The 26,568-nt window shown below is 42.0% G+C and overlaps 1 protein-coding gene across 2 annotated transcripts in view; it reads right to left on the bottom strand.

Moving 5' to 3' along the window:
- Positions 1–101: 101 nt before the first annotated feature.
- LOC111570689 (myosin-9) overlaps positions 102–26,568 on the bottom strand; it is a 36,200-nt gene continuing 9,733 nt past the window's right edge. The window contains exons 2-41 of one of the 2 annotated variants that reach the window (XM_023273586.3): positions 21,808–22,139; positions 19,890–20,046; positions 18,676–18,703; positions 18,444–18,537; positions 17,758–17,778; positions 15,664–15,756; positions 15,489–15,552; positions 15,073–15,171; positions 14,801–14,944; positions 14,593–14,688; positions 14,189–14,460; positions 13,891–14,064; positions 13,569–13,742; positions 13,312–13,426; positions 11,400–11,587; positions 10,533–10,654; positions 10,368–10,437; positions 10,122–10,282; positions 9,682–9,790; positions 9,423–9,554; positions 9,113–9,319; positions 8,869–9,006; positions 8,559–8,682; positions 8,260–8,431; positions 7,888–8,100; positions 7,623–7,767; positions 7,338–7,544; positions 7,037–7,141; positions 6,284–6,436; positions 5,840–6,088; positions 5,536–5,748; positions 5,239–5,451; positions 4,810–4,971; positions 4,599–4,727; positions 4,413–4,501; positions 4,163–4,286; positions 2,993–3,201; positions 2,202–2,310; positions 1,791–1,963; positions 102–1,676 (exon numbers count right to left, since the gene is read on the bottom strand). In XM_023273586.3, coding sequence (XP_023129354.1) covers positions 1,568–1,676; positions 1,791–1,963; positions 2,202–2,310; positions 2,993–3,201; positions 4,163–4,286; positions 4,413–4,501; positions 4,599–4,727; positions 4,810–4,971; positions 5,239–5,451; positions 5,536–5,748; positions 5,840–6,088; positions 6,284–6,436; positions 7,037–7,141; positions 7,338–7,544; positions 7,623–7,767; positions 7,888–8,100; positions 8,260–8,431; positions 8,559–8,682; positions 8,869–9,006; positions 9,113–9,319; positions 9,423–9,554; positions 9,682–9,790; positions 10,122–10,282; positions 10,368–10,437; positions 10,533–10,654; positions 11,400–11,587; positions 13,312–13,426; positions 13,569–13,742; positions 13,891–14,064; positions 14,189–14,460; positions 14,593–14,688; positions 14,801–14,944; positions 15,073–15,171; positions 15,489–15,552; positions 15,664–15,756; positions 17,758–17,778; positions 18,444–18,537; positions 18,676–18,703; positions 19,890–20,046; positions 21,808–22,134 — 5,883 coding nt within the window. In that variant the 5' untranslated portion in view covers positions 22,135–22,139 and the 3' untranslated portion in view covers positions 102–1,567. The remainder of the gene's footprint in view (positions 1,677–1,790; positions 1,964–2,201; positions 2,311–2,992; positions 3,202–4,162; positions 4,287–4,412; positions 4,502–4,598; positions 4,728–4,809; positions 4,972–5,238; positions 5,452–5,535; positions 5,749–5,839; positions 6,089–6,283; positions 6,437–7,036; positions 7,142–7,337; positions 7,545–7,622; positions 7,768–7,887; positions 8,101–8,259; positions 8,432–8,558; positions 8,683–8,868; positions 9,007–9,112; positions 9,320–9,422; positions 9,555–9,681; positions 9,791–10,121; positions 10,283–10,367; positions 10,438–10,532; positions 10,655–11,399; positions 11,588–13,311; positions 13,427–13,568; positions 13,743–13,890; positions 14,065–14,188; positions 14,461–14,592; positions 14,689–14,800; positions 14,945–15,072; positions 15,172–15,488; positions 15,553–15,663; positions 15,757–17,757; positions 17,779–18,443; positions 18,538–18,675; positions 18,704–19,889; positions 20,047–21,807; positions 22,140–26,568) is intronic. The other variant, XM_023273587.3, reaches the window with a different exon arrangement.

Here is a 26,568-nt window from a genome sequence, read left to right as displayed (position 1 = left end):
GAACTTCAAACCAGACCGTACCCTCCTCCCAAGAACCCCTCTAGTCTCACGTTTAACACGAACAAACAAACATCATTACAAAGACACATCAGGCGACCACGTTAGCAGTTTAGAAAGCATCTTTAATTGCAATAATACCAATAATTCACAACATGATTTCCATTCCAGAGGTGCAGACAGACAAACATTACAAAATAATTGAGATGCAGTATTTTTTTTTGGATTTCCTTTAAGTGCGAAAGATGTGGTCCTTTTAACCGTGAGCTGTTATTCTTAAGTAACAACACGTTCCTCTCACTTTCCAGCAGTGTGAGCCAAAAGCCGACCCTGGGCACAGCCTGTGAGGGTTCACACCGTCCACACAAACAGCTTGTATCTCTATAGAACCGTACGGAGCCCTGCAGGCCCGTCAGAGTTGAGTGACCACAGGTTACTTTGATGCCTCCTAAATCCACCTTTGGTTCGTGACAACCTCGGCTCTCTCAACAAGCTGTGCCTTGAGAATACAGTGTGTGCTGTGAGTAAAAAAAACGACCCCACCACCCCATTTAAACTTTAACAAAAACACTGATAGCGACAAACATAAAAATCAATGCATGTCCAGAAAAAAGCTAACACCCCTGCCCTGTAGGTTTCAGCTGCATTTAAAGGTCTTTACCGTGTGTTGGCAGTGTGTGCACGTACTGAATGAGCACGTGCACTTTCTTTCCAAAACGTCTGTCACCGGTTTTAATAAAACACACAGATGCAGTGGTTTATTATATCTAGGCTAAAGTGTTTTTTTTCATCTCAGTGCAAAATTAAGAAATTTCCGCACAGTCACAATCAAATGCCTTCAGTTTGTCAATGACTCTCCAATTGTTACTTGACATCTGCCTCCAATTTAGCTTCCACATGAAATGTAACAAATATTTAAGCCCAAAAGCATAGTCACAAGTGCTAACTGCAGCGAAAGTGATAGAATACATTTCAGCATATAAACCGTCTTTATAAACTGAGGCGAGAGCGCGAGAATAATAAACATGAAGCACTTCCATTTTTAACCATTATAAAAACGTCTGCATAAAATACAAGTCTATAGATTGAGATATTACTTTGGTCACCTTCCAGTAATCTGTCTTCATTTAAGTTTACTTCTTTCTTTTTCTTCAATTAGAAAAATAGATCCTAAATTAGGACTATTATAAGTGGAATGTTGCTTTATAAAAAATATGTTCTTTTTTTTTGCTTTTTTTTTTTTTTTTAAACTTTTCCCAGAGAATGAAAAATGACGCAAAAGAAAAATTTGGCCCAAAAATATTGTGAGTGTTTGTCAGCATGGCGATTGTCCGAGTTTACTGGCTTCTATATGTGTAAAAGTGTGTTAAGGATGCATAGATTGTCACTGTTCAGGAGATCAGACTGTTGCAGGACTAAACTTGAAGGAAAGAGCTGAATCCCTGTCTCTAGTCTGGACAACATTCTCATGTTTGTGTTCCTCTCCGTTGGAGTTACAGTCATGTGTGCTCATATGTGTGTTTGGGTCTGTCTGTTTCGGATGCAGTTCTAAGGAGTCGAGCGGCACCGTTCATTCAGGCTTCGGCTCAGGGGCCTCGGTTTTGGGCTCGCTCTCATCGTCACTTTCGATGCCGGTGCGGGTAACAGTGCGGCGCACAGTGAAGGGAAGGTCGCCACGCCTGGAACAGAAAAGTTAGTTAGTTAGTATGCACTTCTTAAAATAATGTGATGCCACTTCATGAGTTACATTTATGTAGATAAAAACCTTTGTTACATTACAGTCATTTTCCCACCTGAGCTTGTTCTTGAGGGTGGTGACTTCACGGTTCATGACTTCTGCTGACTCCGTGGCGTCCTCCAGCTCCCTTTGCAGTTTTCTTCGGTTGGCGTTGGCTCTCTGGGCCTCCTCCTCAGCCTCCTCCAGCTGACGCTTCAGCTGCTTCAAACGGGAGTTCAATTTGTCCACCTGAAAGAAAATACAAATGAATGGAGTTAGATGCACAAAAAGAAATAAAACATTTGTCCAGCAGGATGTAGTGTACCATAATGTAAAGCTGATCTTTATGCTATACATGATATACTGCTGAGAAACCACCTGATATTTTATCTCATGTTGTTCAGAAATCACCACTTTGAACATCAAAGCCTATTTTGGCTTTGAGTGACAAATATGGGACAAACAGTGGAGAAGGAAAACCTCTGACCTGGTCCTTGTACTGCTCTGTGTTGCGCCTCTCGTCATCCACCTGCAGGATGAATTCCTTCAGTTTCTTCTCGGTGCGTCTCACGAGCTTGGTGGCAGCCTGCCTCTCTCTGAACCACAAAAACAACTAGTTAAACTCTGGTGGTTTAGCAAGTTTCCAAATCCATCAAAATCAGCAATGCTTCAGAATAATACAGCATTTCAAATAGAGGTCTGAACTGAAATATCATTCAGGCTAAAGTACCAAAGAAACATGAGCAAAATATACATTAAATACTGAAAGTAAAATACAATGTACAGAAATGTCCACTGTGGGTGTTCTTGTGTTGCACATCACCCATGAAAATACACTGTCAAAATAACATGTAATGTGGCTGACAGTCAGCTGCAAAGGGATTTGGTGAATTGTTTTATATGTGGATGGGCTTTAATGAGCAAACAGCTGTTGCAGTCTGTCCAGGTGAGGCTGATTTCAACAACTTCAAACTGGTTCTGTAGTTCATCATCTACAGAAATGCAGAGCAGCACATTGTGTTACATAAAAGGGTAATCTAAAAGTTAACTAGTGACAGAAACCTTCAAATCAGGGCAGCGCGATTAAAAACAGTAAAGGAGCAAAAAGTGGCACATTTCTGCTCTTGTTGAAACAGGTGCATCATGAGACTTTAAGTGATACCTTTAAGAAAGTTAATACAGCTGATTTGTACATTTATAGAACACCTCTGAGGTGACTACAACAAACAGTAAATGTGAAATTTCTGTTGGGTGATGTCTCATTTCCATATTTCTGACCTGGTCTCCATGTCCAGCTGCTCCTCCAGCTGAGCGATCTTTGCCTCCAGGGCGGACATGTTGGCCTTGTACTTGGACTTGATTGTTCCCTCGAGCTCCTGCAGTTTCAGTTTCAGCTCCTTGTTCTGGCGCTCCAGCTGGGAGCGAGCGCCCTCGACACGCTGGCAGGTGCTGCGCTCTGCAGTCAGCTCCACGTTCATCTGGTCAGTCTGAACAAAAGTGTGACACAGACTTGTCAGTGTTGAACATTTGACTACGACTCTGGTAAATACAGTGGTGGAAAAAAGTTTTTGGACACCCTTTGCATGCATATTGCATTAAGAATCACTCTTTGGTCTTCAAGTGCAATTTATTTTAGTACAATCACAGCCATAATACTAAACAAATCCTAAAACAGCAGCCATTAAAAACTTAAAATTGATTGGTTCCATAAAAATAAGAAATTTTCAGTATTGGGTCTTTTTTGGTAGAATTTAGTTTTGTCAGTTTTTCTTGTAAACAATTTTTTAAAAAAGCATCATTTGTGTTTGCTTGTGTCTGTCTAATGCAGCCACACCTTTTGAAACACAAAAAAGATTTTTCCACAAATATTTCTTGATAATATAAACTTTTTTTCACCAATGTATGAAAAAACTGTATTATCATACAGTGGTTATATGGTTTAGTGTTATCTGCTGAACTAACTGAACATGTTGGCTAATTAGTTTTGTAATTAGTAATAAGGGGACAATTAAAAAGATTATATTCAACATTAAAAAATTATTTTGTGCAAAAAATTCAATGTAAAATGAATCTTAAGAGCATTTCCTATTTCAGTGACAGAAGTCTTGCACAAATATTGACCAAAATGTCAAAAATGAACACTGTTGAAGGAGGGTATTCCTCACATTGTGATGTCATTGGTACCCAGATTCTTCCTCATCTGACCCACAGAAAACCTACCCAGGAATTAGTCTATTAGTCTATTTACAACCCTATCTTCATTCCAAATCTGGACCACATACAGCACCTAACCTTTGTTCTAAACCTGCATGTTTAGAAGTGTGCACGTATATACAACAGCTTGAAATCTAACAATTTTCATCCAAATCTAGCAATCAGTGTTTTCGTAATTCCTCAACATGGTGATGGCTCAGCCTTAAATCCCTCACAAAATGTTTAGCTACGAACCTGCAGCATCGCTTTCTTCAGCCTGTCATTGGTCAGCTCAGTATTGCACTGCTCCTCCTCCAACTCTTCCTCCAGCTGAGCGATACGAGCCTCCAGCCGTCTCCTCTCCTCTGCAACCTGAGCACTGAGGAAAGAGGAAAGGTGGGAGGGAGAGCAGAGATTAAAGGATGCACGGAAGGATATCAACTACAGACACATGATGCACACAACTGAGAGTTCGGTCATTGTACTGGAACCTGAGAGCTCTTACTTCTTGGCAGCCTGGTTATTTATCTCATCCTGCAGTTCATCTCTCTCCTGCTGGGCCTGTCTCTTGACTCGCTCTGCAGCCGCCAGCTCCTGCACAGCAATGAATGAGAAAAAATGTTCGTAAGTGAGCAACAGAAGTAGGGGAGAACAGAATAGAAAGGTAAAAACACAAGGTGCACATGCCAACCTCCTGCATCTGGATCATGTCGGCCTCCATGCCCTTCAGCTTCTTCTCAGTCTCCTTGCTCTGGGAGAGGATCTCTTCTCGGGACATGCGAGTATCGTCCAGCTCCCGGATGAGATCCTTCATCTGGGCCTGAGGACAGAAAAATGGGAAAATTGAGGAAACTGGAGGGAAACTTCCTGTTTAGTATTAAATCATTTTTTGTTGCACTCACTTGGACTTTTTTGAGCTGTTTCAGAGCCTCGTCACGGTTCTTGTTGGCCATGTCGATGCCGGCCTCCAGCTCCTTCAGGTCCAGCTCCAGCTTCTTGCGTGAGGCCACGGCTGCAGAACGCTGCTTCCTTTCATCCTCCAGCTCCATCTCCATTTCCCGCACCTGAAGGACACATACATTCATTTCACATCCAAATCTGCACCTGGATGCTTACACCTTCTTAGTAGTGTTTATGTCCAAGGAAAAAATGGCATTTAGGAATAAATCTGAAATGGCAGCAGCCCATGCATTTTCATATTTCACTCACTGTCAGACCTGTGTCCATGACTTACAATGTTATGAGTCATTGTCTGATCCAGTGAGAGCTAATTTCCCCCCAAAAAGAAAACATTTAGTGTAAGTAAGACTCAGATCAGTTTCTATTTGTACCTGTTTAACCAGAGCCCTTTTCTTCTCCTCTCCCATCTCATCACGTCCTGCCAGGTCTCTCTCATACTGGGCCTTCATGGCCTGCATGTTGACCTCCAGACGCAGCTTGGCGTCCTCTGTGGCCTGCAGCTCATCCTCCAGCTCCTCCAGCTGAGTCTTCATCTCCTCCAGCTGCTGCTCCAGAGTACGTTTGGACTTCTCCAGCTCGTGGACCTGCAGACGAGAGAAGAGTGTGAGAACAACATGCAGACAGCAAAGGAACAAACACGCTTCTAAAAATATATTTTCTAGACTTACATTCTTGCCAACGTCATCTTTAGAGGATACCAGGTCTTCCATTTCAGCCCGGAGCAGTTTGTTGTTGCGGTCCAGTTCTTCCTTGATGTCCATCAGAGATTCCAGCTCCCGAGTTAGAGCCAAAGCCTTGGTCTCCTTCTCACGGGCCTCAGCTTCAGCTCGGTCACGCTCCTCTGCATAACGGGCAGAGATGGTCTTCTCCTCTGCCAGCATCTACAGAAAGTCAGAGAAAGGTTTAATGTCTGTGAAGATTAATTAATTAATAAACTGTTTCTAAAGCATCTGCAAATACTCATTGGCCAACCTGGTCAAACTTCTTCTGTTTCTTCTCCAGGTTGGTGACGGTCTGTCGGAGGTGGTCCTGGTCTAATATCATGTCGTCCAACTCTTGCTGGAGACGTGTCTTTGTCTTGTCCAACTTCTCAAAGGCAGCACATTTCTCCTCCAGACGCTGGTTTGTCATCTCCAGGTCCCTTTGGACCTTCTTCTTTCCCTCCTCAGCTGTTTCCAGACACCCAGCATCCTGCTCTACCCTTTTCTTCATTTCAGCAAGCTGTGCGGAAATAAAATCCAGTCTAGCATTTAATGTGAAGTGGATGTGTGGTTCATAAAACATACTGCAGATGGTTCATCCAAATAATTCATTAATTCTTAATTAAGTTAATAAATTAGGAAAATTTAGTTACAGCAGTGCAATTTTCTATGCTACTGGTCAGAATGAAAGTAACCAATGAAGGACGTGTCTTACCTGAGCCTGGACTGTTTGAAGCTGCTTCTCTACGTTCCGCTTGGCTTCTTCTTCTTCCTCCAGCTGTTCCCTCAGGTTGTTTTGTTCATCCTCAAGCTGGCGCAGACGTGTGTTAAGTGATAATTTCTGGCGTGTCTCTTCCTGGAGTATTTCCTGTTGTGAAGATGGACATGTAGAGTTACAAGGAGTAAACATACCACTGGCTAATATTTAGATTTTAGTGTTGAACCTTTTTTAACTTGAATGTTTGAGTCTCTGTGTTGAATGATGTGCAGATTTCGACACTAAAAAGTTCTTTTCACAGTTCTTTGCTGACGTTGGAAATGTTTACATGATGAGATTAAATTGATTAAACATTTGGTATTTTGTCATGCACTAATCTGAACCCTCTGCCTGTCGCTGTATCACAAAGGTCTAAATGAAAATTAGTCGCCCTCTGACAGCTGATCAAATGATTTGATGGATCAGTTGCATGAACTCCAAAGTCTCAAACACATACAGCACACTCTTTTGTGCATCCTGAATGGCAGACACACAGAGAGTATTTATCAGACAGTTAAAACCAAAGATACAAACATAAAACCTTCACTTGATAAAATCACAGAACCATAATAGCAATAAATTGATGTCTGAATAATCGATTACACATCTGGTGCAACTGGATGTGCCCTGTATACGCCAATGTGTTACCTCTGAACCTAGAGTGGAGTGGAGCATAAACAATGTTTATGGCTTAACTCTGTGGTAGCGTACCTGAACATCCTGCAGTTGGGATTCCACAGCAGAGCAGTCTTTGACTGCCTTAATGGACTTGCTCTCCACATCATTGAGAACACCGGTAACATTTTCCAGTTCAGTCTGTGGACATTAGACAGGGTTCAGTTTGTATGGGTGTGTACATTTGCAAAGAAAAGCCAATAATAAGCTGTTTAAACTGAGCACAATGATAAATGTAGTCGAGTTATTCTATTCTATTCTAACCAGAAAGCAGAAATGGAAGTATTTGAAATGCAATAGCACTGACAAGGAACCATAATCCTGCTAAGTTACATACCTGCGTTTTTGCAAGTTTCTCAGCCAGCTCCATCCTCTGGCGCTCACTCTCTGAGTGTTTGAGCTGCAGCTCCTGGACCTGAGCTTCAGCCTTCTTCCTGCGATGTTCTGAATCTGTTTTGCCCTGCATCAGCGTCTGCAGCTCAATGGACAGCTCGTTCCTCTCTGACTCCAGGGCCTGTTTGGCCTTCTCCATCGACACTTTGTTCTGCAGGGAAGGAGAAAGGCTTAGTAACTTTTATCAAGAAGAAATAACAACAAAACTGAATACAAATGTTCAGTTTACCCTCTTAGCCTGCTCCAGCTGCTCATTGAGCTCATCGAAGGCCTGACCATGTTTCTGCCTCATCTCAATCAGCTGGTGTTCATGGACTTTGGCTTCATCTTCAAGGGTCTTTTTAAGCTGTGCCACCTCTGTCTCACGTTTGGTCCTACACAGGAAAGGCAGACATTAATCCACTTGTGTGAAGGTACACAGTGGACCAAAACACCATGCAGCATGACGCACATAAGTTCAGCTGTTGTACCTTTCCCTACACCCATATCTCTACCTGAGTTCCTGCTGAGCAGCAGTGGAGTCCAGAGTGTCCTCTAGCTCGGTCTTGAGGGCCTCAAGTTCTTCTCCAAGGTCCCTGCGATGTTTCTCTGCCTTGGTGCGGGCCTGCCTCTCCAGCTCCAAATCCTCCTGCAGTTCAGAGAGCTGAGCCTCCAACTCACGGATCTTTTTCTGTGCCAGGTTCTTCTGTGCAGCCTCCTCTTCCATCCTTCAAAGAGGATGAGTTAGACAACAAACTAATTATCCATCATTCATTTGGTTAAAACAACAAACGACTACTAACTGATGAACTGAGTACACATAAATACACATCGTTCTGATTACCATTTTTTAACCTTCAAAATTGTGATTTAGAGTTTACACAAACCTGGCCAGAGCAGCCTGGAGCTCTTCCTCCTTCTTAGCCAGCTGGGCACGGAGCTCAGCAATCTGGGCCTGCAGCTCAGCAATCTGATCGTGTATCTCGGTGAAGTCGCCCTCCAGCTTACGACGGTTCTTCTCCAGCTCCTGACGGCCCTTCTCCTCCCTACGCAGGCGGTCTGACAGAGAACGAACACAAATGTCAAATTATTGGGATGGAAAAAAACCCTTCATCCATGTCAGCCCAGTGTGATCTATAGTAGCTCATGCAAGTCACAGTATGTCTCTTTTGTGTTTCCTTCCTACCCTCCAGGTCTGTGATCATGGCCTCGTGTTTGGTCTTGAGTTTCTGCAAGCTCTTGGATTTCTCTTCCTCCTCTGCCAGGTTAGTGGTGAACTCAGAGATCCTCTCCTCCATCAACTTCTTCTCCTGGATTCATAAAAAAAGGTAAACAACAAGTTAAGTGAGAGATAAAACATTTTGGTGCACTTTCAGAGCACAGTAATGTCTCTTTTTCCATTTTAGTTCAGTCTCACAGAAAAAACATCAACTATGAATCACTTCTTCAATTCATCAATCACACTATCTGCAGTTTAAAACATCCTTAATTCCAACCTTGTTTAGTTTGTTGTTTTGGTCATCTAAAACCATAACATCATCTTCTATCTTCTTCATCTTGGCCTCCAGTGTGACCTTCTCCAGCTGGAGCTTCTGTCTGGCAGCCTCTTCCTCATCCAGCTGCTGCTCCAAGTCCTGTGTGCAGATAAATGACAGGACGTTGAACAAGGCAAATCAAACCTCAAAGTATTAATTCTCCATGCATATTTAAACTAATGTGTGCTTATTTTTTCTGACTTACAGTAATATTTTGCTGCATCTTTTTCTTCTCTGAAGACAGCTGAGAAGCACGCTCTTCCTCTTCCTCCACACGGGCCTCCAGGTCGTGGAGGATCTCCTCCAGCTCTTGCTTCTTGGCAGCCAGACGGGCTCTCATTTCCTCAGCCTCGGCACAGAGTTCTGTTTCGGCCTGAAGCTGCTCCTGCAGGGCCATCTTCTCAGCACTCAGCTGTGAGCAAAGCAAAAGAAACAGTTAAATCAATAATAATAAACAGCACTTATCATATTCATTAATGAAATGAAGGGGCATGGAGTTATAGGTAAAAGTTTACCTGCTGCTGTTTCTCCTCCATCTCCTGGAGCTGCTTCTCGGCATATAGATGCTTCTCCTTCACCTTAACCAGCTCTTCATCCTTGGCTTGCATCTCCTCCTCCTGCCTGCTGACTTGCAGCAGAGGTTTCACCTGAGGATAAAGTTGTGGAAGCAGGGAGAGTTAGAAAAGACAAAGCTGTGAAAGCAAAGTTGTAAAAAAACAAAACAAAACAGGGCCCCAGATGTTGTCTGACATGTTGTAGGAGTCTGAGGTTCACCTTGGTGAAGAGCCTCCACCACTGCCAGTTCCTGAGTTTAAGGTAAGCGGCACAGTTCCTCTGGATCACCTTCATTGCAGTCAGCTGCTGCTGTCTCTTGGCAAAGGCCCTACAAAGCAATACCAGACACAGAGTCAGACAATCACACACATTTAATCCTACGCGCTTAAAGACAAGAATTACACATTTTATTGTATATTTGAGCCAGTCATTTCCTTTGAATATCGTGATATTTTGCCAAGTTAAACATTAAAGAATTGACACTGGACAAAGTAAAAGCCAGAAATGCAAGGAAAGTCCGATTCAACTCAAAATGTGATGACTGTACTCTTTTTTGTCCCTCTAATGTTCCAATGACAATATAAATAATGTCAGCAGCTACAGAACAGCATCTTGATCATGACGGAATGACAAAATAAGCAGTGGTTGGCACTTCTTACTTGCGGGCCACGTAGCCTCTGCACCAGGCCTGGAAACTGATGATGATGTCTGTGATCTTCATGTCCCTCTCCTCCTCCAGCTGAGCGAGGACTCCCGCTCTGAAGAAAACTTTACTCTGGCCGATGCGGTACAGGTTGGGATCCAGCTCCAGACCCTTGATCTGAACAGAAAAAGAATACACTGATGAGTCACGGCTGAGGGAAGAGGTATCATTAAGCCCGAATAGAATTTTATGGCCCTCTTACCATGAGCACACAGGCCTGCTTTCCATCCATGAACCCCTTGGGGATGGCATTAGGAGTGAGGATCTCATACCTGGGAGAAGCGCAGGTGAGGAGATATTATTTAACACATAACCTGATAGAGACAAAAAACATGGTGGGAATGTATGTTCTGTTCTTATCCGTTACCTCTGTCTGAACTCCTGGAAGACGATGCGGTTGGGGAAGCCCTGTCTGCAGATACGGATTCCCTCCAGCACACCATTACACCTCAGCTGATCCAGAACCAGGTGGGGGTCCAGTTTACCAGCCTGAGGACGAGAAACATTTGCTGATCAACACAGACGCATGTCTAATCTGCACTTTTACAATTAAAAACTATTATAAAACTGACAGAAACTATTTTATCAATGGACCTAAACTCTGGAATTGAAATTCTTTGTACATTTCTAACAGAATTTCCATCACATCAGAATAATGGAGCTTAGGCTAATTCAAATAGTGACAGATTGAAAAGTGATGACAGGGTCTGACACAGCTTTCAACAAATTAGGAAAAAAAACAGACGGATTCTGTTTTTAATGTGAATCACTATCGTCTCACATGTTTTTATTTTGCTTTAGAATGCAAGCAAATGACGCTTTAACATTTTTTTCCTTTCATTCACTTGCTTTAGTAATTCTACAGTCACTCCCTCTCTAGCACACTTAAATCTCTTCCCTTCACTCTCTTACATGTTTTTAGCTTGTTTGCATTCTGTTTCTCTCTAGAACTTTGCAACAGTACTTAATTGTTTCGTGAACAAAGTAGTAAAAAAATTTATAGTCAGAATGGTTCTGTGTGACAATTCAGCTACAGTCATAAAAATTGTCCTAAAATTCCTGACCTTTTCAAAGTACAACCCCTGCCGTAGGGACTTTTTTCAACACTAAACTACCCTAACAAAACTAATTTGGTCACTGGATGCTTTGAGTTTAACACTGCTGTAGTTCCTTAGTAATTCAAAAGGTTCCTGCAGTGGAAACACCCTATGAGATGCCAGTACTTCTCCGATACCTTTTTCTCGTGGTTGGGAATGATGCAGCGAACAAAGTTGGGGTTTGTGTTCCTCAGCGTGGCCATGAGCTTGGACAGCTGCTCCTTGTACAGCTGGCCCACTGTGCGGAACATGCCTTTACGGGTTTTGAAGGCACCGGGCATCTCGGACATGCCGGACACCTTATCCAGACCCACAATGCGGTCCACTGAAAGAAGAACAGTAGAAAGAATAAAAGGGACATAGAAAGAAAAGATGCATTATGTACAAAGTCCCTGTGGTCACATTTAATAATATGAATATTTAACCAGGCAAATTCAAACCAAATGCATGTCACAAGGAAGAATGAATATGACCATTGTCTCTCCACTTCCTCATGGTAAACACACACCAGAAGAGAGAAGGGGTGGTTTGGGCTACATCCACACTGATATGCTTTTGTTTCAGAATACATAACTTCTGCCACGCTACTGTGGTTCACACCACTTCTGTGTTTTAGAATCCCAAAAACAGAGACTTTTGAAAACGCTGCTGATTCCATTTCAGTTTGTGGTTGTGTTTTAATCTTGACAGCATAAACTGAGACGTTCAGGAACAATGACATAGACACCCGTGTTCGCTTGGGACTTATCCGTTGCTATGTCACACTTCTTTCACATGACCCATTTGCAGAGAAAAACAAAGACATCAGCCTTAACTAGCATGGTTAATTCAAAATGGAAAACAAATCACAACAGTTAGTTACCTTCTTGTCTTTGCTAGCAGCAGTTGTGCCATTAAGGAAAGTTCTGATCCTAGTTTTTATTATTGCTGTTCTTCCTCCATAGTATTCTCTACAATTAAGAAGCAACCAACCCTTTGCTATCTACTTGTTTACAGCAGCACATGCATGCTTTGTATGCATGAAAGGTGTAAGGATATATGGAGACGAAATGGTGCCAAAAAGCTTGTCTGGGTGGCGATCGTTTTAACAGGAAAACACATTTTTGTGGACGTAGCCTCATAAAACCAGGACCAGTGAAACACCACACAAACAATAGGTGAATGTGGAGGGAAACAGAAATCAGGTTGACAGGAGAGTCACTACAAGCCAGTGAAGAGTGGAAAGATAACACACCATAATGAAAAAAAAATATCCACCAGTGCAGTGAGTGGAGAGGATTTGTCAACTGGTAATACGACCAGTTTGTTGTTCTCCGAGTGAAAACTATCTGTGATTGTTAACTTGAACATGTATTGGCATCAGGAAGGTGACAAACTTCGGTGGTTGCAGTGGGCATGTATTTTTGTGGTGACAGAAAAACCAAACCAAACCCATGCAGTATATACCCATTGCTGCAGTACCCATGACCAACACCAGGAGTCACCACACAACGCTATTACACAGAGGGAGAAAAGGAGAGTTCAATGACAGCAACAAGTGGTAAGACAACCAGAAGACTTTGCTACTGCACACAGAGCCGATTTATGACAGAAACAACTCACACAATTCACTGACATCTTTGGAAAGATAAAGTTAGGAGAAAAGGGTGAAGACATAATGGATGACAGAGGATTCATGGTGTAAATAAGTGTCACAAACTGCAGGAAAAAGAAGGAAAAAGTACAAAATAAATGGAGAAAAAAAATTCACCTGAGTCTGAGTGTAGAATAGGAAAACGCTGATAAAAATAGGCTCTCTGACAATTCTGTAATTCTATGACCCGGTAAAAGAAAAGATGACAGACAAGATGGGAACAAACACAGGAGCAAATGGATAGAAACCACCAATGGGATTTGAAAAAGGTAAAAACAAAGGTCCACACACCAGACAGTAGAAGAGAAAGAAAGCACTATGAACAAGAAATCAGCATGAAATATTATCCCACATCAAGAACTGCCCTTTGAGAGGCAGTGATTCCTGGATTACTACAACAATCTGCCTCGACTCACCGTCCTTCCAGAGCTCAGACACAAACTTGTCAGTGGACTGGTTGAGCAGTGTCGCCACATTGTCATTCAAAGGGTCCATGTTCTTCATCAGCCACTCATCTGCCTTGTAGTCCACCTGAGGAGTCACATTAGGCAGAACATGTCGCATTGGTAAGAAGCAGGACAACTGGAAGAATGCAGAATGACTATAAAACAGACAAAGCAGGTCAAAGAAAGGCATTAATGAGAATGCATCATAACTAACTCTGCACGTTTACCTTGCCAGCGTAATGCATGATACAGAAATCTGCTTCATCCTTCAGTTTCTTGGGTTTGTGGAACTTGGGGTGTGTGCCCTGCTCCTGGAGCACCTTCTCCACAAAGCTCTTGTCTGTGGCTTTGGGAAACCAGCACTCCTCATCCAGCAGGGCGAGGATACCAGGAGGACTGGCCTGGGAACACGATAGAGAGAATTAATACCAGAAATAATAGCACACATACTGGAAGAACAAAAATATTCATACACTAACAGAATTAACCAGGAGTCAATGCCTGGTCATGCAAAGAAACTAGGGGAGTGAGTGACAATGGCAGACTCACAGGTTTCTCAATGAGGTCGATGCAGGGCTGCAGGTCAAGGCCGAAGTCGATGAAGCTCCACTCGATGCCCTCCCTCTGATACTCCTCCTGCTCCAGGATGAACATGGTGTGGTTGAAGAGCTGCTGCAGCTTCTCGTTGGTGTAGTTGATGCACAGCTGTTCAAATGAGTTCAGCTGGAGAGAGACAAAAGAAAAATGCTTAAGAACACCGTTGAGCAGCACATATGATATTTAGGGTATATATTTGCATCTGCATGCTTGATTTGAAAGTCATTTAAATTTTGCCGTGTGTGTTTACCTCAAAGATCTCAAAGCCAGCAATGTCAAGGATGCCGATGAAGGAGGCTCCCTGTCTCTTGGTCTTGTCGAGGGCTTTGTTGATCCTCATGACGAGCCAGCGGAACATCCTTTCATACGTAGCCTTGGCCAGGGCTTCCACAGCAAACTCTGCCTGCTCCTGGGTCTGAGCCTTCTGGACGTAGTCTCGGCCCACCTTGATCCTGGGTGACAGAATGGCCCTGGTGAAGTCTGTGACGTTCATGCCCATGAGGTGACACACCTTCTGGGCAGCTGTCGTAGAGGAAATGAGAAGAGGACGTTAAGTCTCACTGGAAAAAGGGAGACAACAACAACAACATTTCAGATGTAACTGAACAATTATCAAGTATTTAGGAGGAGGCAGAGGGTATAGGTGTGACTCACCTGTGTTGTCAGGCATGGACGCCTGATCTGTGTGACGCTCCTTCTTGAAGCTCATGTTTCCAAGCTGCAGAACAGAGGCCACCACCTTCAACATGCCTGCACACAAAGTGTTAACAGGAGCATAAATAAGGCACCAGCTTTATGTTGAGATGACAATACATATACAGACATACACATTCCTATAAAAACTGAAAAGTTGTTGCTTTACCTATCTGCTCATCCTCTGGAATGCTCATGATCTTCATAGCCTCCATGGTCTCTGTAAACAGATCCTTGTCTTGCTGCCCCGGAATTGTAACGTTCCCGTTGGAAAGGAAGCGATAGTTGTTGTAATTTTCCAGGAGGAGATCAGCTGAGATAAACGGCAAAGGAGAAGTTAATAATCTTTACAATAAGGGCCTCAGTAAGTCTAAACAATCACTACAAATCCTTTAGGACTCCCGTGTCTTGGGAGAGACTTATGTGTAATATGCTGCTTACAGCGCAATTTGTCTCCAGCTCCTGTAAGCAAGTAGTAGAAGATGTGAAAGGTCCTCTCATCTTTGGCCTGGCGAATGGCACGAGATTTCTCCAACAGGTCTAGAGGTTGATCGGTCAAGGACAAGTACACCCATGGTACTACCACGACAAAGCTTTCTGAACAACAACAGTGATGGACAGCTGTCTTCTAACCATTAAACATAGAAAGAACAAAAGAAAGATACTAGCAAACAATGCTAAAATTTTCTTTTAGTATAGTGAAGCATCAATTAATGTAGTGACTGGTAGCTTAGCTTACAACACGTCCCAACTAACTTCTCAACACTATTTGTATATTGTAGTAAGATGTTCTTTAGCAATCCTAGCCCTAAAAAATGCCCAAAGCAGAGGCAACGACCTGACAGCATTAAGGATACAAGTTTCAATATTGGCACCAACGATGTAACCATTGACATCAAAGTTGATCCTGATGAACTTTCCCTTGGGAGAAGAAAAACAAAAAACATTTACAAAAAGGTAAGTGGAACAGGCTAGTAAGAAAACAGGCATTTAAAAGAAACCTGAAACATTAAACGTAGCAGTCATTCTTACGAATCTGGAGGAGTTGTCATTTTTGACCGTCTTGGCATTTCCAAAGGCTTCTAGGATGGGGTTAGCCTGCAGCAGCTGCTTCTCCAGCTCCCCCTGGTGGAAAACAGCAACGCAAAATATAAAATACACTTTTCATTTGAACATCAGAATATTTCTAAGCCATGGCTTTAGATCCTACAAGAACTTGCCACTAAAACGGATAATTCATCGTGACGTATTGTGAGAACCTTATAATATGATTTGACATTAATTTACTTAAAAATGATTAGCATGCTTCACCATAAATAAATACATTGACACAGTGGTATTGTCAATTTACCCACAATATACTTAGATGTGAGAGAAAACAAAGAACAAAACATTCAAACAAAAAATAAAAAAGGAGGGATACCAGATACACACACCAGGAACACACAAACAAACACACGTCACAACCCAAGCATTTAATCCAAACACATGACATCATGTTAGTGCCCAAATCAGCAAACACCCAACAACCCCTGATATTGTCATTGATAACCCATCACCTAGTAGCCAGAGCAGAATGGTTCAGTGAACCCCAAGCACAAAATAAACTCTAAAGTTTCTTTCCTTCCTCCTAGACAAAGATTTAAGCAAAGTCTCTGTGCCGATGTAGTACACACCATGTTTAACCCTCTGAACTCCAAGTAGTTTGTAGATGTCTTTTGCTTCCATTAAATTTTTTCCTCACTGTGTGATCATTTTTCACTGCAATATAAAGTCCTGTACCTCTACGGAAACAGGAGCGAGAACTCATACATGTCCTCTGTGCAGAATAACATAAGTAAAAAGTCTTTCATTTTCTTCAAGCTAAAGTTGTATTTCACAAAAACTACACACTGTTGTCAGCAAACTCCCAGTGTCCAATACTGGAAAAATGGTGTCTTACATGCTACAGATATTTAACTTCACTTATATTTTACCAGACTCAATAATCTTGGCATTTTTCCACACTAAACACATTAACTCTAGAAAGGACATTTTTAAATCAAATGTACCCTCCACTAACCGATTTAGCCATTTTATATTTATTTTATTGCTCCAGTATGTTTTATGTTCCTCTCAGCCTCATCTATTTGTTTCTTGGCTTGTCTTCTATCTATCCTGTGTAAGCAAAGTCTGCAGTTCTACCAAAAATCCCTAAATATTTGTGTAATGACTGCTTGTTGCAGCTGAGTCAGTCATGGCTTCTCTGTGGTGTCTACAAGCACAAAATGTATTTTATTTTTGACAGAATCTGGTTACTGACTTTAACACAGCTCAATTTTAAGCTTAGATTTCTTTAATGTTTGTAACAGAACAGCATGTCACATGATTAATTCAAGGACCCTCAGAGAGTTGAAAATCCAACAATTCTGCCTATTTTTACAGTTTCTGGCTCTGATAAATGGTGGAATCTGGTGGTATTTTTTTCTTTTCAGAAGCAAGCCAGCAAGTTTTGGGGTTTAGAGAGTTAATACAAACTTAAAACTCCAGCACACTACTTTCTTACCTTCTAAGCAATCCTTGTAGATACAGTTTAAGTACATTCAATAGAACAAGGCAATATTTCCCCCCCAATATTCCCCCTTTAGGCACAAAAACAGGCCATCACACAACATGTACACTACACGGGTTATCAGTGTGTCTGTTCAAAGAGTACTGTAAATTACACTGTATTGTATGAACACACACACTGTCCAAGCAAAAAGAGAAAAGCAACTTTGGACACACAAAAGTAGCGAAAAAATCGTGTGAAAAATTAAGCCAGACAAATATAAATGCATCTGTTAGAGCAAAATCTGCTTCCATTTTTTCCAGCAAAGACCCCTCCCTCTTATCCTACTATTGTCTGGCTGAATTTTTCACAGGAACACATACGGCTGCCACTGAGCTGCAAACAAACTTCCTCCCTACTTCCTATTGGCTGGCAAGACACGTCACCTCTGCCCTTTATACAAAGTGACTCCCACAACAGTGCGCTCCAGCGAGGGGGAAGGAGAGGAGGGGGTTTGAGGGGTGAGGGCGGAGAGGGAAGGTGATGACAGAAGCAGGTGGGGAGGAAGAGTGAATGAAGGGGGAGAGTTAACTCACATGTGACAGGATGGAGCTGTTCTGTTGATGGGAAGAGAGAAATACAACAACCTCAAAAAGGGATGATTGATGTGGTTTTTATTAAAACCCCACCGGGTCGCTTTCAGCAGCATCTATCACAGCGCTGACAGGCCAGATAACGGCAGTGCAGGTTTTGCAGCTTAGGTCTGATGTAATATATGCCAGATGAATGGCGAACTGAGTTTTACTTGTGATGAGAAGATGCAGTAAAAATCAGCAAAACCAAACACTTCTCAGATAAAGTAAGGTCTCTGGTCTATATAAAATGTCAGTATGCCAGGAGCCTTTGAATCTACACTACTGTTTTACTGTGCCTGCAGGGCCATTATCTTGATTGCCACGCATCCATTCCTTTGATGGTGGTGCTTTTCTGCGGCAGCTGTACCACAGAGGAGTTTTTCCTACTGCAGAGAACACGCCGCTTCAATACAAGAATGTGATGACGGATTGACAACCAGCTAATGTGCACATACGAACCCTGATAAACATCTGTTACAATGTAAAAGTGGTTAATCAAGGGAGAAGAAAAGGAAAATTATACTCCTGTAAAATAAAAAGCAATTAGTGTCTCACTAGAAAATGAATCAAATTAAATGCAGAAGCAGGGAGTGAGGGGAGATGAGGACATGAGCTAAAGGCTAGACTGGATGAGAGGTCAGACTAACCTGATCTTTCTTTGTCTTATGAGAGGAGGCCACATGAGCGAGATACTGGATGACCTTCTTGGTGTTCTCTGTCTTACCAGCACCAGACTCGCCTCTATACAATACAAACAGAGAAAATATAGAATTAGGGGGGAATAAAACACACATTACTCACAGTCAAGCTAACTAGCAGATTAAACTTTTGTTAATAATACAGGGACTGCTGCTATCTGTGTGTATGTTTGTAACTCACGTGCACAGGATGGACTGGTCTTCACGATCTGCAAAAAGTGAAAAATAAAGGCGTGCAAATGTAGATTATGTAATCTTTGCAGAACAACACTGCTACACATTTTAAATGAGCATATCACCACAGTGCAAAGCATTTTTGTCTGTACAACAGGAGGTACATGGACCACAGGCAGGAAATCAATATCCTGTTTCCTGTGGCTCTAAAGACGTGCTGCCAGGGTTCCAACTAACTGTCTAATTACCCTATCGCCTCCAAATGTGGTCCGAACATTTTGCTGGAGCCAAAGACTGATGGGACAGGGGGGTGTAGCTTAGGTGGTATGAACGACAGATGATAGTTCTCTGCACATCAGGTAAACAGACATATAAGGGCTTTAATGCCAAGCCAACAGAGTACATGCAAGAGGTGGACAAAAGAAACACAATACAACACAATAGCTCTGCAGGAAACACCAAGGAAGGGACTCAGTGTTGCTTCACTAAACACTAAAATATTACATAATGTGGCAAAAGAAGCCTGATAAACATGCCAAACACAGGAAACATGTATTAGCAACGTTTACGCAGGAGATTTGCTCAACAAAATCACAGTGAACTACCATGTAGCCTAAAACATCAAAGCTAAAGTTGTGTCAGTGTCAAGAACAAAAGAAAATATTGAGCTGAACAAAATTCAAATAGATTTGTAGCACATTCCTTGTATATCCTTCCTCCCAAAGAGTGAGCAACTAAGTAGGTGTAAAGAGACGCACCTCATATATCAAACATAACATTCCTTAGCTTGAGTTAAGAGCATCTGGTGTTTGCTGAGGCGAGTGGGGCAAATAAATCATATGGAATATTCTGAATATCTTCCACTAACTCCAACAGTCTGCAGCCACTGGTCTCCCGTGTCTTCTATTTCAAACTCCAAACTCAATATACACCACTCTCTCACTGCATTTGAGTTTTAAGAGAAGTTAATGATACAAATATCCTGCCAATATTACAGAATCCATGTAAAAAATCTTTTCTCTCAGGACTCTTAAAGTTTACAGCTCTGTGTGGTATCACTCAGCACACAATAGATTCTTTGAAAATGAAATATTTTACAAGTTTGGATCCTAAAATAATTCAGGCAAACATTACATCATGTATGGCAGCAGAGAAGTTCCACTTCATTGCTTCCTTCTAAGGCTCTCAACCAGCACTCAGACAGTGGGGACGATGACTTACCCTGCATCATGCTTCTGTAGGATGTGTCAGTAATGGCGTAGATATGAGGCGGCATTTCGTGCCTCTTCTTGCCCTTGTACATTTCAACAATCTCCTCTGAGTAGATGGGCAGGTTCTTGTAGGGGTTTATGACGACACAGAAGAGACCAGAGTACGTCTGCAGAACAGATGAAGACGGAAATTAGGAAAAAATCTTCACTTTACCAGTAGAGGATGAGCGTTGTGGTGTAAACATGGATAAATAAAACAAGCTGAGGGAAAAGAAAAGAGACTGGACATGTGAAATGCAATAAAGGAAATTAGCAAATCTATATTTAGATATTCAATATGGTAACATTTTTTATTGCTTTTTGTGGTTGTTATAAACTTGTAGGTGCAAAATAAAAGCTAGTAAGATGTGAAGACATTTAGTTCTGCCATTCCTCAAGTCCCCTACAAAAAGTTAGCCTCATAGCTTTACAAGCCAGTAAGAATTTAGCGCAGGTACTATGTAACATCTAACTAGCCACAATAGCTATCCAGCTTAAACATAGACTGTGTATGATTGACAGCCAGAAGGGGGCGGGAGCAGCAGCTGTTGGAAAGCAGCTCATTTAGACTAGCCCCAAAAACAGGATTCAGAGTCATGGTGAAATTAACCATCTTTGCAGTATCTGCAGTCGATTAATTTGCTGAAAAAAAGACAATATGTGACCTGTAATGTGTAGTGCATCACAAAGATCATACACCAGGATATAGGTCACACATATGCAAGTACAAGGCTTCCCCCAAAAAACTGCCTCTCAGTAAAACAGAGAAGCTGCACTCTGCAAGGACTCAATACTAAGGCCCTCCCATCCCCCATCACCGCGATGTTAAAAGTTTCTCATGAACTCTGATTTGTTACCCTCCTCTATTATGTAATATCAACCCCACCCTGCTGCAAGTTTAAACTGATGAGTGACCTTGGTATTGTAAAAGTACAGCTACTTAACAGGTTAGCCAAGTCATATCTCAAATCTACATGTTAGAATAATTTTTTTTTCCAATATAACATTAAAACCCGCCTCAATTCCTTTCTATAGTAGCCATAAAATCTTTTTCTGTTGGGTATCTGGACTCATATCTCCTTCCTAACATAACTTCTGGTTTTTTTCTACGTGCTGCATTCCTGTGCTGCCCTCCCAACATCTCTGTACCAGGCGTCTCTCCCTCTGTTGTTCACGCACTCTCCCCTGAGAGACGGTCAATTTCAAGACTACAGAGCCTGGAGCCTCTCAAACCGACCGTAGCCTGGATCTCTGGGGGCAGCGAGGGAGGGGACAGCAGGCTGTGTTGATATGACCGGGTCACACCACAGAGTCAAAGAGACCAAATCACTCCCAGCCCAGAAAATGGCGGTAAATAACATTAATTATGGGAGCTGTAACAGCAGTTACGACACGATTTACATTCCATGTCCATCTTTGCAAAAACTGGACTCTGAAGCCCCTCCTTCTCTAACTGGTTTTTCACATCTCTCATGCTCTGGACGGCATTGTTCCCTGCAGCTTCCTGTTTACAAGATATCTCCAAACACACAGAGAAAGAAAACTAAGACAGTGCTAGAGGGAACAGACAAAGAGGAAGAAGAACACCATATCATGAGAATGTTAACACATTGCACACTTTCTTTGCAATGACAATATGCACACAATGGGTTGCGTTAAACAATGGGGCTTAACGAGATAATTAGGAGGTTGGAGGAAGAGATAGACTAGGCTGGAGATTAGCCATGGCAGATTGTTTTCTATAAGCCAGTGGGGATTTCGCAGCAACAGAAACCTCAAATTAACCCCAATGCATCACTGTCACGTTACATTTCAGAAAACATGCTGTAGAATGTGTAAAAAGCTGCTTTGTTTAGAGCACTTTATGTCAAAGACTGCTCAATACTCACATATATGAGACCAGAGTAATATCTCTCCTTCAGGTTGTGCAGCACGGATGCTTCATTCAGGCAGGTGAGCTCGGCCATGTCCTCGACCTTGCTGAATTTGGGTGGGTTCATCTTCTGGATGTCATCCTTGTTCACCTTGATCTTCTTCCCAGAGTCTGCCAGTTCCACCACACACTCGTCGCCGCGCTCCTCCTTCACAGAGCCGGCCTCGAACCCAAGGCGCTCCGACGGCACCCATACCAGCTTCTTGGTGGCCCAGTCAGCCTGTGCCAGCGGGTTGTTGACCAGATTACGGTCCACGTACAGAAACTTGTCTGCGTCTGTCATGGTAGCTGATTCAGAGAGAGAGAGATAAAGTGTTTGTGGTTAGCACAGAAAAATTATGAATATCATAAGAGAAGTCACAAGCTCAAAGGTTATAAATCATCACATTAATATGAAATAGTATTTGTGCACTGCTACATGTCAGAAAAATCTGCTAGGGAAAAAAGGTCTCTTACATAATAAAAACTTTTTTTTTTTTAACAGAAACAGACCTTTGCTATCCTTCCATCTTCACATTTAATCTCTGAGGAATGCAAAGGTCACCACTAAATGGATGCACAACAGAAAGAATCTTCTCAAGTTAGGCTGGGTCGACATAAAACACAACCATGTCAACCCAGAGTCTGTGATACTCCACGGCTGACTGCTGTGAAGACTGAATCAAATTTTCATCTGCCAGACCTTCAGGGAGACACAGGAGCAACATGCAACCAGGATCAGAGAGATTTAAGCTCGTCTCTAAGCAGAGACGCCACCTTTGTGGTTCGAGTGCTCCAATACACAGAACTGTCGCACACAACTGAGGGAGCATCTGTTTGTTGTCATTCCTGCTAGCTAGTCACTGTGTCTGTTCAGAAGGGTTGACTGGTGGAGGAGAGACAGTATAAACCTCTTCATGAATATAAGCTCTTATCAACCAGGTAGTACCAGGAACTAATCTCTGTAACTAAATCAGGAAACACAGGTCCCTTTTATGCATCCTTGTTTGTGCTTGTAATCATTCAGATGAACTACAAAGATAAAGAATTTAAAAAAAAGCAAGCTCGTCTGAGATGCAATTTTTTTATGCAATACCACAGTCATTTTCTTCCTTGTAATTAACCATAACCACTTCATGAAAAAGTGACCTGCTAAGGGTTTCAGAGATTTCAGAGTGAGTACAAAATAAAGTAATAAATAAATGAAGTTCAAATTGTTTGTCTTGGTAGCACCTTGTCTTGATAGTTGACCTCTTTTTATGCTTCCGTTTTTCAGACTAGCTGTGATACAAGATGACATTAATAACATTAACATTAATAAAAATCAATGAGTAGCAGTGGAGGTTTGTGTTTGGTCAGTCAGCAACCTCAAGTACCACAACCTGTACTTCAGACATTCTTGGCTCATCATAGGCTAATATGTCAGAGGAACAATACAGGTAAATTTTCCCCATTTCTAAAAAGTTTCCGTGCTGGAAAAGGGCCACTTGTTAAAGTTCTTGCAGTCAGACCAGACTCGGTGCAGAAAAAGGGACAGTGATGGTCAATTTATGTTGCAAACCAAGTTAGGACTAGTTAGCAAACTCACAAAGAGTTATAGTCAAGGCGCAGGGCGCTTTAAATATACAATTTGCGTAATGAAACTATTTGTAGGGGTGAGTGATTCGATAATCTTCTGCTGTGAATGATCTTTTTAAACAAACCTTAAGGATCGCATCATTAAATAAATAAATACCAGCACAGTCCAAACTATTCCACATGCAAAAGCGTGATTATTTGTGATGGCACACTATGCATCTTGGAAGTGTAAGTGAATTCTAAAGCAGCAGAGATATGACTCACCACTTCTAGTCAAAACTTTGAGCACAAAATCAGAGTGCCTACAGTATGCAGAGACTTGTTGGACCTTTAGCTTTAAGCTGAAGATTGCGTTTCCTGGGAATCATACTGTCACTGCTGCCTTGCATGAACAGTGACGTGGGAGGGGAATTTTTGAACTTCATGAAACCTTTTATGGATTTTTTTTTTCACAATCCAAAAATAAATGCTATACATAAATGCCATAGCTTTCATGTCAAACATAAGCACACTATCCAGTGTAAACAATATCTTGTATCTGCATAAACATGAAACAAGCCATTGCTTTCATACACCTGTGGAAGCTCATACATAACATCTTGTTGACAAGGAGTGCTGCAGTAACCCATATAGAAAGTGACTAGACAAGTATAACCAGTATTAAGAAAAAAAACAGCGTGTCTGCGCTAAGCCACCCAACAACAGAAAGTGTACTGACACTTTGGGCAATTAACTGAACATAGTGTGCTTTCACTGACACTAGTGCCCCAGACTTTACCGTCTCAATTATCATTCCAACTCAGCAGGAGCCTGACACCGTTTTCCCAGCGGCACAGGGATCGTTACCCTTTCCCAATGTTGCAGAGATTTGCTACATATGCTGTGTTGCTCATATGCAAATACCAGGAGCATCACAGCTGAGATCAGTCTTAACTTGTACACTTATCACATCTGAATTATTATTTTAGCTGGAAATGGTTCATGACCATGAGAGCAATTTCACATTGCAATGTGGCCCAGTGGGAAAAGGTTCTGCTGCCAAATTCTTATACTCAATGTTATAAAACAATGCTTGTACGCGAGAGTGCAGAGAAACACTGATCCTAAATGCCCCACATTTTCCTAGTCTAATTATAGACTTTAATAATTTTCATTTAACAATACGTAATAAGTATAATGTAACTTCACGGCTGACATGTCTGTGTCAAAAGCCCATTTTCATTAAAAACAATGCAGAATTTCATCAACAAGAGTAATGCTCGGTACGAAATACCAACACCAAAGCAGAAACTGTCCTGAAAACACATCAGACTGTTAAGACACTTTGAAGAGACTGAAGTCGAGGTTGCGACACTTAACAGGGCTGTGTCCAATTCCGGTACATTAACCCTAATCTGTTAAAAAGCTAGCAGAGGGAGAGCCATTCTTCTCATGACCCCTGCCTCTCTCCATCCTCCATCAACAAGCTGTCAGGCTGCACTACAGCTGACGTCCATCACTGCTCACCCCGCCTAAAAACTCATCCCTCCTCTTCCAACCTCATGCTTTACGAGTAACAGAACGAGGGGCAAATTAGTCCTGCTATGGCTCTCAGCTGGCTCCAAGCTTCCTCCTTTGCATTCAGTTGCCCTCGTCTTCCAGTCCAGAAACCTAACAGCCCTCCCCTCCCTTTCTGTTTATCCAGTCTTTTCAGGGTCGCATTCCTCCCATTCTGACCCTTTATCAGGGAGAGACAGCAAGCAAAGGCATTCCACAAATTTCTATCCTCTATGCCCCCACCCCCTTACATCTTTCTCAGACCTATTTTCTGCTACTTTTTCCTGTTTTTTCCCTCCCCTTATTCCCAACACATCAGCATATCAAGTGTTCCTTTCTATGTTTCACTCAGGAGACACCAGCATCACTACGCATTGGTGAGCACTACGCATTACTGATTAGATTGTCCCATTGTTTCCATGCTCCTTGACAATTCACTTGACCATTACTTGCTCAACTACATTTGAAACAGTTGGCTTCAGACAGGGCCACATATGAGCACGACTGATTATAACCCCTGTAGCTTTGTTGGCTGACAAAAAACAAGAAGTGAAACAGAACATGCTGAACGCAGCCAAAGCTCTGGTACTGTCTCAACTTATGTTTCACAGGTGTGGGGACATATGTTAGCCATCACACAAGCATCTGAAAAACTTCCAACCTATACAGACCTATACCTGCATGACCTAAGCATGTATTAATTGCTAGGTCATTCACATGAATAACTGTAAAGCAAAGACAATTCATGGGAGACTGCAGTTCAGATATGTACTGTTCATAAAAGTTATGCAGCTAAGCTAACAATTAACAATTTAATTATTAATTTATTGTTTGCTGAATCTATAAAACCTCAGAAAACTGTGAAAAATCTCCCAAGTCATGTGATGTCTTCAATTCTTGTCCAATCAACAGACTGAAAAACATACATATTCAGTTTACTAACACCTCAAACTGACAAAAATCTGTTAAACTACAGTGAAATAAGACACAAGTCTGGTCTGTTGATGTCTGCTACAGTCCGACTTACATGCTTGACACAGATAACTCCGTGACACACTTCAAACTACCTCTCCAGAGAGTGGAATGAGGACTAAAATTACTCTAACAGCTATTCTAGTTCGACAAGCGCTGTTCTATATAGAAAGTAGAGAGAAGAGGAGGGACAAAGAACTCCCAGCAGCCAATTTTAGATCTTGGCCTTTCCTTGTGGAGCGTCACGGTTTTAGTAAGACATGGATGTTGACTTGACATTGAGATAAAACAGTGTGCTTTAACACACTTCTCACCCCCACCCCTCACTTGAGGTTCAGGTTTTTGTGGCCTCCCTGCCAAGACTTCCATAATCCTGTAAGAATCAAGATTTCCCTGATTTCCTGTCACTTTGGAGTATCACTCGGCTGTGAAAACACCATCCATTCTGTTGAAACCCATTAACAATGAGATAAGCTGGTCTAGATAATCATAACATGGATTACTCATTAGCTGAAAACACGGCAATAGGTCATCCTGAAACTAACCCTTGGCAAAAGTCTTTGAATTTTACAGAGCCTTACTGAGATGCCATTAAAGGATTATATTCTAAATTTCAAAGGGGTTGTGGACTTGAAAGAGGAAGAGGAACCAT

This window comes from Amphiprion ocellaris, chromosome 19, assembly GCF_022539595.1.
Source record: "Amphiprion ocellaris isolate individual 3 ecotype Okinawa chromosome 19, ASM2253959v1, whole genome shotgun sequence".
In the NCBI taxonomy this organism is placed as follows: domain Eukaryota; kingdom Metazoa; phylum Chordata; class Actinopteri; family Pomacentridae; genus Amphiprion; species Amphiprion ocellaris.
This window is presented reverse-complemented; position numbering and strand designations above follow the sequence as displayed.